General features: G+C 31.3%; 1 protein-coding gene across 1 annotated transcript; it reads right to left on the bottom strand.

Moving 5' to 3' along the window:
• Positions 1–10,707: 10,707 nt before the first annotated feature.
• On the bottom strand, positions 10,708–11,308 carry LOC121216784 (uncharacterized). The gene has a single exon (XM_041092200.1). It carries the CDS (start codon positions 11,169–11,171, stop codon positions 10,731–10,733), a length of 441 nt encoding a protein of 146 aa, XP_040948134.1. The 5' UTR covers positions 11,172–11,308; the 3' UTR covers positions 10,708–10,730.
• Between the last annotated feature and the right edge of the window lie 2,517 nt (positions 11,309–13,825).

Raw genomic sequence — 13,825 nt, 5'->3', positions numbered from 1 at the left:
ATGTTGAGGCTGCATCGGTCTAACCCATTAATTATATGTCTGTTGTATATATTGAGGTAAGGCCATATTTGAATTTCGAGGAGAAGTCGATCCAGATTCTGGATCAAGAGTTTAATGTCTTGAGGAGGAAAATCATTCCATTGGTTAAGGTTCTGTGGCAGAATCATAGTATAGAGGAAGCCACATGGGAACCTAAGGATTTATTCATCAGCAATATCGACATCTATTTGAATCAGGTAAATTTCAAGGTCGATATTTCTTTTAAGGGGAGAATCGTAACGCCCCAAAAATTATAAGTATTTGAATTGCTAGAAATTGACAAGTGAATTAATTTGTTTTGGTGGTTAAGAGTGTTGTTTGTGTGTGTGAGGTTCTGGGTTCAAATCTTTTTCCTAGCAGTTATGCTAAATTTTGTTTAAACCCCTAACTTTGAGTATCTGGTTAAAAACCTTCTGTGCGCATCTATTGACAAGGATGACCCTATTGGTTCAGTGTAAGGCTTCAGCTTACCCTTTGGTCTTGTGCTTGAATATTTGCACAAGCAAACGAGAATAACTTTTGGTAATCCCTTAGTGTGCCGCCCATTTGGTTGGTGTTTAGATTAAATTCAAATTTTAGTCACTTGATAAGTAGTATAAAATTTGATAAGCTAGCATGTTTTTAATTTTATTTTATTTTTGAGAAAATCCCTCCCCAAAAAACTCACCCACTCAACCGTCCACCACCCCACTTTTCTTTGAAACTCTCTTTTTGTTTTTCTTTTCTTTTCTCTTCTCATGTTTTTTTTTTGGAATCAGGAAAGCTTTCTCAATGATTTTTTCTTCATTCTTTCCCTTGCTTACAATAATTAGTTTTATGTCGATTTTTCCTTCCATTTATTTAAACTTTCGTTATCGATTTACTCTTGTTTCTTCGTTGTTACTCATGTTTCATGGTGCCATTCTCAATACGCATAGTGGTTCGATAAGGTTTCGTGTTATATGTGGAATACTATTATGGTTGATTGGAAGTAGATTCTTTGGTTTAATTATTTCGTATTCTGGTAGGAGAAGCTACTGAGGTGAACGACATGTTACTAGTGATTTAGGGGTTTCGTAGGGCTGTCATGATCGTTTGGGCAATTGAACGAGCACCCAAAAGGCTAATTTCCAGTTTATTAAGGTGTATGTTAGCGATTGTGACTGAATGAGTTACTTGGGAATTAGTAAATCATTGTTAATTTGGTCGTTTAAATGTTGTTTTTAGGTGTTGGAATCTTGTGGCTGAATTCATATTAGAAAGTATCTAGGTGTGTGACTCGATTATGTAAAAATAGTGAATGGTAGAAAGTCGAAAAACCCACTGTCGGTGTCACACAACCGTGTACCCAGCCATGTGACAAACCATGTGAGCCACACAACTATATGTTAGGTCGTGTGCCAGACCGTGTGGACCACATGATTTGGGCTATTTGGGTCGTGTAGGTCACACGGGCGTATGTAAGACCATGTGTGGGACAGTGTGAGACACATGAGCTGGGACATTTTTATCGTGTGGGCCATATGAGCATATGTGTCCATTTTCTAGAAATTATCACCAAGGGCTAGTTTAATCTATGATTTCTATTTAGTCTCTCCATGGGGCCCATACTACTTAATTAAGACTTGAAAATATGATATTCGTTAATTTTATTTCGTATGTGATATGATAAGGTATGTGAATTATACATATATGATCTGTATTTTGACAATTCTGAAAGCATGACCACATACGAAAAGCATGCAAGACATCTGTATATTGAGTATCTATTAATATGTACATGTGCATTTGGATTGGGATATGATAGGACGGAGGAAGTGTTGACAGTTTAATGATCTATCTTATATGGTGGTTTAAAACCACATACATCTGATCTGGTGGCTCAGCCACGCATATTTGATTCTAGTGGTTTACTGCATATTATTATCTAGCAGCTTGACTGCATTATTTCTGAAAAGTGACATACGTTCACTTACTGGTGTGTGGGTTGGATGGGTACTTGATACCCTATTTAGTGTGTAGGGATGAACGGTGATGATGTGTAGCAGATGGGGTTAGGATCTGTTTATACATTTGTATCTGTTTATGAAATGTATCTGATTATGTATCCAAGCATATATATGAAATTCTATATGTTAAATCATGTGTGTTTGAATTGTTGATTGAGATATATTACACACAAAGCTCGTAAGCTCACTTTCTGTTTGTTTTCCTCTCAGGTAATCAACCAACTTAGGACGGATTGGTGCTGCATGAGCTCGGTTTAAAATTTGTCGATTCATACTTTTTTTTATTAAATTTAAGCATTGATTTCAATTGGATTGTTTTTGGACTTCTCGGGATTGTTTTATGTTTTGGATTTTATTTCTCGTTTTGAACTGCTTTAACATTTTTAGATTATTTTGATTCGAACTGCACCATGTGGAAATTTTCAATCCAAATTACGATTTTCCAAACTCTGCTTAACTTAAGATTGTCGCTGCAAAATTAAGCAATCTTTTAAGTGTTTTTCTGAAATTTAAGTGAATTGATCGATTAAGAAAATTTTCCCTAAAAACAGGAAATATCATTATTCAATTATTGATGTACAAAACTTTTCTGAATTTTAAGTTTCTAGTTTTCAAATGAACGTATGTAATTTCTCAAAATTTGGCCATAACGTTTAGGTTGGGTATGGGGTATTACAAAAATATTTTAGATTTATTATTTGATCTTTTAATTATTCAAGGGACATTATTATTTTATTTTGAACTGTGACATGAGACATAGATTTAGGGTTTTATTTATAGCTTGCATGACATTTAATTTTATCTTAGAATTTTGATTTATGTTTATAAATTAGTTATGCATGAACTCCTGTTTTATTAAAAACGTAAATTGATATCATTTTTCCGTTGCTAGGTTATAATTAAGTTTTGAGTAATAAATAAATTGGTAATTAATTAAGTTTCAAAGGTAATCATCGTCACAAGGAAAATGCTTCACTTATCATGGCATTTGTTAACTCATGAGTTTTTCAAAAATAGACTAAGTTTTCCTCTAAATTAAGCAAATGTTTTAAACAACTGTTTTATAAACTCTGACCATTACTAGACCCTTTCGGTGGCCGATGTAGTCTACCAAATTTAAATATAACATCTACGCTAAGTTGGGGAGTTACACGATTGCGAAACAACCAATTTTTCAGCTCCAATTGGATAAAATGATTGAGGTGTATATTATAAAATTATAAAACTTCACAAAAGAATCTAAAATGACGTAACTTATTTTTTTCGAGTATAATTAAATAATAACTAAAAAATTAATGAAAAATTTTGTCATAATTTTACTCCGATTTTTTAAACTTCACTACAGAATAATTACTCACAAAGTAATAGGAAGAATGAAATTTTTAGTAAATATTACATTTTACATAAAACTTTTAAAAAATTATGATATTAAGATTATGCATTATACGACAAGTGTGATTTTGAGAATTAATAACGCCATTAAAGAAGTTATTACATTAAAAAGATGTTTATGTAAAGACTATGGTGGGGGGTTTTTGCGGATTGTTTAATAAATTATTTTAAAGTTAATTGTAATTTTTTTGAAAGTCTATTAGGAGTCCTTATAATATTATATAAAGTTTATTTTAGTCTTCCTATTAAAAATTGTTCCGATTAGGTCTTGACATTATAGTTTATTTAAATTATGATACCGTATAATTTATTGATAATTTGGACAAATATATATCATACTTAACTAATTTATCCATAATTTGACCCATAAAAAAAATCAATCATCCCAAAAAAATCATGTATTTTTGAACTATCATGTAAGTTATGGATCGACAAGTTATGACTAAATCAATTGAGTATAATATATTTTACTAAAATTAAAAAGTAATTCAACGATAAATTGTAACAGTGACTTAGTTTAGATAAAATATTAATGTATAAAAACTAATTTGAAGAATTTTTAATAAAAAAAAGCTAAAATAAGCTTTACAGACTTGGATAAACTTTAACCAATTTTTTTCACACAAAATGTTTTGATTTGATTTTAATCATTCGAATTAAACATATGATTTTAGTTATCTTTTATATTGAACAAAAAATATCTCAAATCTATATAAAAAGATAAAAAAAAAATATTAGGTTTGTATTAATATTAAACTAATATAGTCTACTCACATTTTGCGTTGAGTTGATTGTTGGTTTATATCAAATCATAGAGTATGATTTCAAAAATTAAAATATACTCTAAACAAGATTTTTAAAATTGAACACATAGTTGAACTGATTAAGCCATTGGTTCGTATGGTTTGACTGAATAAATCATTAAAAATAATAATAATAATAATAATAATAATAATAAACCAATCCAAATGATTATTTTAACTTGGTTCAACCGGTTTGCATTAGTTTGTGGGTCAATTGGTCTGATATCTCTCTCGAAATCGATATCCCAATTGCTTCAAACAACCATGGTTGTAAGCCTCTACACTTTGTATATTTGAAATTTAGTCCTCCTACTTTTATTTTCAAGAATTTAATCCCTCTATTTTTTTATGTATAAATCTACTTTCAGATTATATATAACCACGTAATATTTTTATTGAAAAGTTATAAATATTAACTATTTGAACTAATTAACTACATTATAAAAATATAGAGACCAAATTATGTTTGAAATTAAAGTATAAAGATTAAATCTCAAATTTAAGCATATTAGAAGGACCAAAACTAAAAGTTAACCACTTTTATAAAATATAAAAAATGATGTCAGCATGAGAAAAATCCTTTAAACCTTAATTTAGTATTTAATATATAAATTATAAATTATAAAATAAATTCAAATATAATATAATTATGCGCATTTTACAGGTTTAAAACTAGTTTTAATTAATACCCAATCATAATCGTTAACATTTTCTGAACTTTTTTAAAGTTCAATTTTTGTAGAAGATTCCAAAATCCATGACTTCAATATCGGAATTTTTTTGTATGAATTATGAAATTTCAAAAACCCTATTCTTGTTTATTGTTAATTTCCAAGCAAAAAAAAGTATTTGCTATATCACTTAAACCTTGTAACTTTTACCAAGTAAACTTAGATCTTTGTTTAAAATTTGCTAAAGCTATAATGATAAATTTAATTTTTAATATTTATATTTTTTGCATATCAAATTCATCTTTGTTTTTTTAGTTAAATATGACTATTGATATTTTAAAAAGAGTCAAATTATTTTTCTTAACAGAAATGTTGACTAAAACATTAATTTTTTTTAATGTATTGACATGGCAACCTGCGTGGTGTTCTTGAACCATAAAATTCTTATACAAAACTTAATAAATTAGGATATGACATGTAAAATCATTAAGAATAGAATTAAATGTAGAAGCATACCTAAATCCATTGATTTCTTGGAATCTTTGATATTGTGGTTTTGATATTCTAAATTAGCATACAAGTAATTAAGAGAAAATGACTCACTTTTTTTTTCTAAAGATGAGATATTAGAAAAGTTACGTATGTGTAAATTAGGGACCATAAACCTAATATATAACTTTTGCACATTAACCCTAATTTCTAATTAGCCCATCATCAATTAAAAACTAGTTACTAGAGTATCTACACATATTTGCTCCATACTTTATTTAATCACTAAAGCCCAAAAAACCTTAACCAAATTAAATTAATTTTAATTTGGGCTAATATTTTATGATAGTAAATAATAACATGTAATTACTATTATTATATATGTGATGTCCATATTTTCCAACAATCTCCCACTTGGACCACATATATATTTATTAATTGCTCTATAATTATATGTCGTTATATAATCTTATGAGCTCAAAACTTTACTATCATATCCAAAAGGTGTTCTGAATAATCTCGTCCATTGATTATGTTAACATAGAACCAATGCGACTTTCGTTTCATATATTGTAACTAAATTCATCATTGATCACATATATTAACATAACCAAATGACATAGATCAAGTATGGATGTGTGGCATGAAAATTACATTCAATGTGAACCAAACATGCCTATTTCCTACTTCTCCTCCTTAAACTTAAGTGAGGTCAATATCAAACAGAGTGAATAAATCGAATACTTCATTTCTAATAAAAAATAACCAAATACATAAATATTTGAAAACAAACATAAAGCAAATAAAATACAAACTCCTACAAAACCATGATGTCCTCAAATAATATAACACCCATATGAGTAGTGTGCTCATGAAAGACCTTGGGTGGTAAACCTTTTGTAAGTGGATCCACTATCATGGAGTTTGTCCCAATGTGCTTTATGGATATTTGTCAACTTTGCACTCTTCTTTCACAACTAGGAACTTTATGTCAATATGCTTTGACATAGATGAGCTCTTGTTGTTGTTGGAATATAGCACCACTGACTTATTGTCAAAAAATAATTTGAGTGGTCTTTTTACATTCGCAAAAACGTGTAGCCTAGTGACAAAGGTCCGCAACCATATTCCATGGTTTGATGCCTCATACCATGCTACAAACCCTGCTGCCATAGTGGAAGAAGCTATAAGTATCTGTTTGACACTTTTCTAGGATATATCTCCTCCAGCTAATAGATAAATATAGCCTGATGTAGACTTCCTGCTATCTTAGCACCTAGTGATATCAAAATCTAAATACCCTACGCCCTCCAAATGATCTGATCTCTTATAAGTGAGCATGTAATCTTTTGTTCTCTAAGGATACCTCATAACTCTCTTTGCTGCTATCCAATGGTCCATGCCAGGGTTACTTAAATATCTACCTAACATCCCAACAATGTACGCAATATCCATACACGTACATACTTGAACATACATTAGACTCCCAACAGCTAATGCATAGGGAATTTATTACATTTTCTGAATTTCAAGGTTACTTTTAGGGCATTGAGTAAAACTAAATTTGTCTTCTTTCCTAACAAGGGTGTCACCTAGTCTATAACCATATATGCTAAACCATTTGAGTAATTTATCGATATAGCTTTTTTGTGACAAGCCAAGAAAACCCTAAGACCAGTCTCGGTGTATCTGAATTCCTAAAAAAAATGTGTTCCTAAGATCTTTCATCTAAAAATGCTTAGATAAAAACTTCTTGGTTTTGTGTAATATGCCTATATCGTTAGTGGTAAGCAAAATGTCATCGATATATAGAACAAAAAATATATACTTCCACTGAATTTGTGACACACACAATCATCAACAATATTCATCTCAAAACCAAATGAGACAATTACTTTATGAAACTTATGGTACTATTGACGGGAAGCTTGTTTGAGTCCATAGATGGGTTTTGTTAATTTGCAAACCATATTCTTTGGGTCTCCTAATTCAAATTTTTTTGGTTGCACCATATAAATTGTTTCTTCAATGTTTCTATTAAGAAACACAGTCTTAACACCCATCTATGTAACTCAAGATCAAGATGAGCAACAAACGCCATGATTGTCTTGAAAGAGTATTTTGATGAAACTAGAGAGAAAATCTTTGTAAAATTAATGCCCTCTTTCTAAGTATATCATTTAGTTACAAGACGTTCCTTACATCTCTCCACATTACCATTTGAATCCCTCTTGGTTTTAAATATTCATTTACAACCAATTTTTTTTGCACCATCAGGTAATGAGAAAAGTTTCCAAACTTTATTGTCTTGCATTGACTTATACTCTTCTTGTATGACATCAATCCACTTTTAAGAGTTATAACTTTTCATGGCCTGACGAAAGTTGATTGGATCATATTCCATCATTCCATTGTCATCCTCATGCTCTTGGAGAAATACAACATAATCATCTAAAATATCATTTCTCCTCTCTCTCATGGACCTCCTTAATGGTACTTGTTCCTGAGGTTGTTGAGTTGTTCTTCTGGAACAATTACCTCATATTGAATAAGGAGTTGTTCAACATTGTCTTGTTAAGGTTTTGGATTCACTTCTTGATCAATGATAGGTAATGAGAACTTTCACATCGTCGAAAGTGATAGCAGGAACTAAGTTAAAATCCAATTCCTCCTCAAAAGCAATGTCTCTAACCTTATTTCTCCCTCCAAACTCAACATCCTCAAAAACTATTGCAGTTCCCATCTAAAAAATATTCCTAATTGTGAGATCATAAAACTTATAGCCCTTGGACCGCTTAGAATAATAAATAAAATAGCTACTCATTGCTCTGGAGTCCAATTTCTTTTCATGTGGCCTATAAGGCCTTACCTCAACTGGATATCCACCAATGTGAAATTGCTTTAGACTAGGCATTCGACCTGTCCAAATCTCATAAGGTGTTTTTGTAGCTGCTTTAGTGGGTACTATATATAGAATGTAAGTTGTTCTCTTTAATTCTTCTCCCTAAAGGGACTCAGGTAAGGTAGAATAAGCTATCATACTTCTTACAATATCCTTAAGAGTCATATTTCATCTTTCAAGTACATCATTCATGCTAGGTGATCCCAGCACAGTGTATTGTGGGACAATACCGCATTCTTCTAGGAATTTCACAAATGGTCCTGGACGTTTTGCACCTGAGCCTTCATATCTATCATAGTCCTCACCACCACGATCAAATCTGATGTTCTTAATCCTTTTGTTGAGTTGGTTCTCAACTTCAACTTCATAAGCTTTGAACACGGCTAGAGACTGAGATTTCTCATGAATGAGATATAGGGACCCATAATGTGAGTAATCCTCTTTGAATGTTATGAAATATTATTAACCATTCTAGGATCCTGTAAGGAATGACTGTAACACCTTATACCCGGTCCGATCGCCCAATTAAAGCTATAAGGTATTACAACTATAAAACTTTAACATCCTTCACAATTTAATAAAAAATAACCAAATAATTCATTTGCAATCATTTCATTCTATTCAATCAAAATGGGACCTATATCAAATTTACAGAACATTTAAAACAAACTGGAAATAATTTTGGATTAAAATAAAACTTTCACAAAAATTTAAGTAAAAAGTAAAAATAGGGGTCACACGGCTGTGTGACAGAGCTCAACCCGTGTGGCTCAATAACATGGTCGTGTGGCCAAACTGTGTAACAAACTGTGCTTGTGTAACTCAGGGTCACACGACCACATCACCAGGCCATGTAAACCTAGGTCATATAGTTGTGTCCCTAGGTCGTGTACAAATTGTGACCGTCTGAACAAATCTACACCATAAATCAAAGATATCACAAGGTTGTGCCATACAACCATATGGGCTACACGGCAGTGTGGTAGACCGTGTCGTAGGCCATGTGTGCCCAAAAACACCTTCAAACACAGGCCAATTCACATACTAATTCTTAGGTTCCAAGCCAATCATTAACTAACACTCAAACCTATTCAAAATGTTCCAAAGCATGCCAAAATATACCAACTCATAATCAACCTATGTGCCTAAGCAATATGTCCTCATTGGCACCACATTTCAATATAAACAACAACCATACAAAATAACACATAACCAACATATCATCCTTATTCATTCATCAAATAAATTCCAAATAACATATGCCATAATCAACCATTTATACCAAACTTTCTAATGCCAATTTATCTCAACCAAAGTTTCAAAAGTTACCAAAACAAAATAGCCATTTCAACAACAAATCACCAAGAAAGACATCAAATGACAAGTTACCATTTCAAGATACCAAATACAAAAATCATGTTTACAATTTAAATAGCATAAGTCATCATCTCACAAAATAGAATCAATATGATATTCCAAATTAGTTTCACCACATCCATCCCAAGTTTATCATGAAACATTAAATTTAATATTATATACCAACTTTAACCATATTACAAATCCAACTAGAACTTTAAGTTCATCAACTTAAAAACCCTATATATATATGCCACAAAACCGAAATAACAAATCAAAAACTACCAAAATAGAAGCTTGATAGTGTAAGCCTTGAAGTTGATCCATCTGACTAGTTCTACAAAACGTTAACTATAGAAAACAAGAACAAACAGAGTAAGTTTAAGTAGCTTAGTACGTTCATAGCTAATATTCAAATCAACTTACCTAAATTAAACATTTAAAAACTAAAATAACTTTGATTAATTAAACCTGACAATCAATTACGAGAACACATAGAATTAGTACTAAAATAATTCATCATATATTTCATGATTATCCATGGTTTAACCAAAATCATTCATATATATACATTACATCACATCAATTCCAAAATGAACATTCTTGCATGATTATACTTTGATACAAACATTCTAATGGATAAACATTGGAAACATCAAATCATTATAAGATTAAATACAAATTTTCATAGCCCGATGAACTATAGTAATATGACTCGGATACTCAGGTAACCATATCACACTAGAGAGTATCAGAATACTAACAGAGGCACCAAAATGCAAACAAAGTTTACCCCATTTAATAATTCAAAGGTACTTTCAGAAATACATTCGTACACATGTTGCTAAACAACTAAGTTCTTTCCAAAATCATGAAAATCATACTTCGCAAATGTTCAACAACTACCAAATATTAACTTTCTCATCTATAATTAATTACAAACAATTTATAATTTCAATTTAATCATCAAAACTAACCTCAAATACAATTAAATCAAATCAAAATAGCACAAGTTCAAAAAATTTATAGATCTATACTATGAACTTACCTAGTATATTTAGCTAAGCAGCAAACAAAAACAAATTCAAATCTAATCATACTTTTCTCTCCAAGAGTAAACCAAAAAGAATACCCAAGAAAAAGCCAACAATATGTCACCAACCGTCTGTCGAAGCCAATCCCAAGCCAAATCCTCTACTCTTCTCTCGAACCAGAATCTCCACACCGCCACCGAACCATGCAAAACCGTGCACCCTTTGGCAAAGAATGATTGGAACTCTCTGTCTTTAACAAATGAGACCATGAAAAGCAAGAACCCCACGGCGAACAATAGCAGACCCGCGAAGGAATCGGAGGTCCGGATCAAGAGCTGATCGTGTGGAGTGGATCCCAAGAGCTTGGTGGCCGTCTCGATCCCGTGGGTGAATGTGTACATTTCTTTCATGTAGAACATCATGAGTGCGCCGCTTGATAAGGCGATCACCGAGTGGAGGAGACAGATCAGCCTGAAAGCTGCTGCTGATGTTGACATTTTTCGGGGTGGGGGTTTTTTGTTTGTGTCTACAAGGGAGGGTGATCAGTGGTTCGATGAAGAAATAGACATGATTGTAGTGGAAAGAAACCCTAACCCCAAAACCGAATGAAATGAGAAGAAAGAGGAAGATGAATAGGAAAAGTAGACTTGTAGGGACTAATCTGCGGTTTTCCCTTTTACCCGGTTATCCTCCGTATGGTTCAATTATTGATCTATATAATGATTAAATTCACTTTACCAATTTCAAATGCATTATCAAATTCATTTCTATTCACATGACCAATAAATTTCATTTTATAAATTTTCCTTGAACTTTTACACTTTGTTTAATTCATTCATTAAAATTATTAAAAACATCACAGTTGATCCGAATATACCCAAAACAAATTCAATATCACACCAAATCAATTTTCAAAAACTTGAGATTTTTCTAAATTTACATGCTAAGTTTTACTTATTTTCATATTAGCCCCTAAATTCAAAACTAATAAAAATTATTTTACAAAATAGTCCTAAACAACAACTGAGTTAACAAAGTCATCATTTAATCACAAGAACACCTAGAATTCACTAATGGCGAGTTTCAAAATCTTTAATAGTATTACAAAATAGTCCATGGGTTAGCTAGATTAAACTACAATGATCTCAAAAACATAAAATTTACTAAAACTGGGTAAAGAAATCACTTACATGCAAAAGCTTCAACTTCGCTAAAAATTTCTAAAGTTAGCTATGGTAATTTCGGGTGGAAATATGAAATGGAGAAGATGACTCCTATTTTCTTCATGTTTTTATTTTATTAATATTATTATAACCTTTAAAATAACATATAATTTATGATAAAAATGCTCACGAACCGTCCACTTTAAAAACAAATGGTTTTTTTCTAATTAAAACCTTAAACATTAATTAATTAACCATCGAAGCACTAAAATTCCCGAATCAAACCTTCACACATCAATATAAATACTCCGTAAATATTTAATAAAAATATTTACGAACTCCGTTTACAAAAGTGAGATCTTGATAGCTCATTTTTCAAAACTACTTTACTTTAAGGACAAACCACTTATACTTAACTATTTGTTCAATTATAAAAAAGTTTATCAAATCAAAATTCAATATAAACTATATTTTACTCATATGACTTAAATAATAATATCTGACTCATTTTTTAGATTTGTGGTCCCGAAACCACTATTTTTGACACCACTGAAATTAGGTTGTTACAACTCCCCCTTAGAAAATTTCATCCTCAAAATTTCTTACATGAAAATAAGTTCGGGTATTGTAACTTAATAGATTCTTTCGCCTCCCACGTAGCTTCCTTAACTCCATGTCAGTGCCATAAAACTTTAGTCAATGGTACTTATTTATTTCGCAATCCTTTCACTTCCCGAGTTAAAATTCTAATCAGTTCTTCACTATAAGTCAAATCGTGCTGCAGCTCAATCTCATCCGTAGACAATACATGTGATGGAATAAAATAATAGTGACGAAGCATCGAAACATTGAAAAAATTATGAATTTTATCAAGTTTTGGAGGTAATGCCATACTATAAGCCACCATTTTGATTCTTTCTAAGATTTCATACAATCCAATGAACCTCAGACTGAGTTTTCCTTTTTTACTGAAACGCAACACTTTTCTCCAGGGCAAGACATTTTGAAACACTTTCTCACCATCAGAAAACTCTATATATTTACATTTCAAATTAGCATAAAATTTTTAACATTCGAATGAAGTTTTCAAATTATCATGGATGGTGCGAACTTTATCTTCAGTTTCCTGAACTAGATCAACTCTAGCCAATTTTCTTTCATTCAAATCAGACAGTATAATGGATTTCTATATTTATGCTCATATAAAGCCTCGTATAGTGCCATCTTTATACTCGACTTATAACTATTATTGTAAGCAAACTCAGCTAACTGATAAGTCATAAAAGTAATATGTTTTTAATCCCATTCTTGATGCATTTTTGGATGATTTATCATGTAAATTAGTGAATTTGATCTTTAAATCCATGTTTCTTTACTTAGGCGAGCATAGGATAGTGAAAGGAGTGAAAAATGGGCCAACATCAGATAAAAAGAGTTGTTTTCAAGATCCACATGACCTGGCCATTTCCAACGGGCTGGGCACACATTTCGCACCCTACTTCTCTTTTACGTGGAAAAACCCAATTTTTAGGGTTTCTGAGCATTCTAAAGTTTATAAATACATATTAGAAGAGGACTTAAGGGGGCACACATAGAAGAACGAAGAAAAGACTCGAGGAAAGCCACCAGATTCAACTCAAAAGCGGATCTCCTTCAAGATTGAAGATCTTCGTTCAATTTCCTTAGAAGTTTTATTGGGTTTCTTTATGTCTTGTTGTTATCCTAACTTTGAGATGGTTTTATTCCAAATTATGAACTAAATTCCCTAGATACTTAGAGAAGATGAAACCTATGATGGATCTTATTATGATTTCTAAATTACATGATAAATACTTTATTCTTGTTCTCAATTATGTATGCTTATTTCTTGTTTTAATATTTCTGAGATATTGATTCAGGTTTAATGTGCTTATTTTAGTAGAGCAAAAGTCAATGTTTAAGAGTAGATCTAGCATAATTGAGTGGAGTTGCATGCAATCCTAGAAATA

The sequence above is a fragment of the Gossypium hirsutum genome, chromosome D05, assembly GCF_007990345.1.
Source record: "Gossypium hirsutum isolate 1008001.06 chromosome D05, Gossypium_hirsutum_v2.1, whole genome shotgun sequence".
Classification (NCBI taxonomy): Eukaryota; Viridiplantae; Streptophyta; class Magnoliopsida; order Malvales; family Malvaceae; genus Gossypium; species Gossypium hirsutum.
The sequence above is the reverse complement of the archived record's forward strand: the minus strand, read 5'-3'. Positions and strand labels throughout refer to the sequence as shown.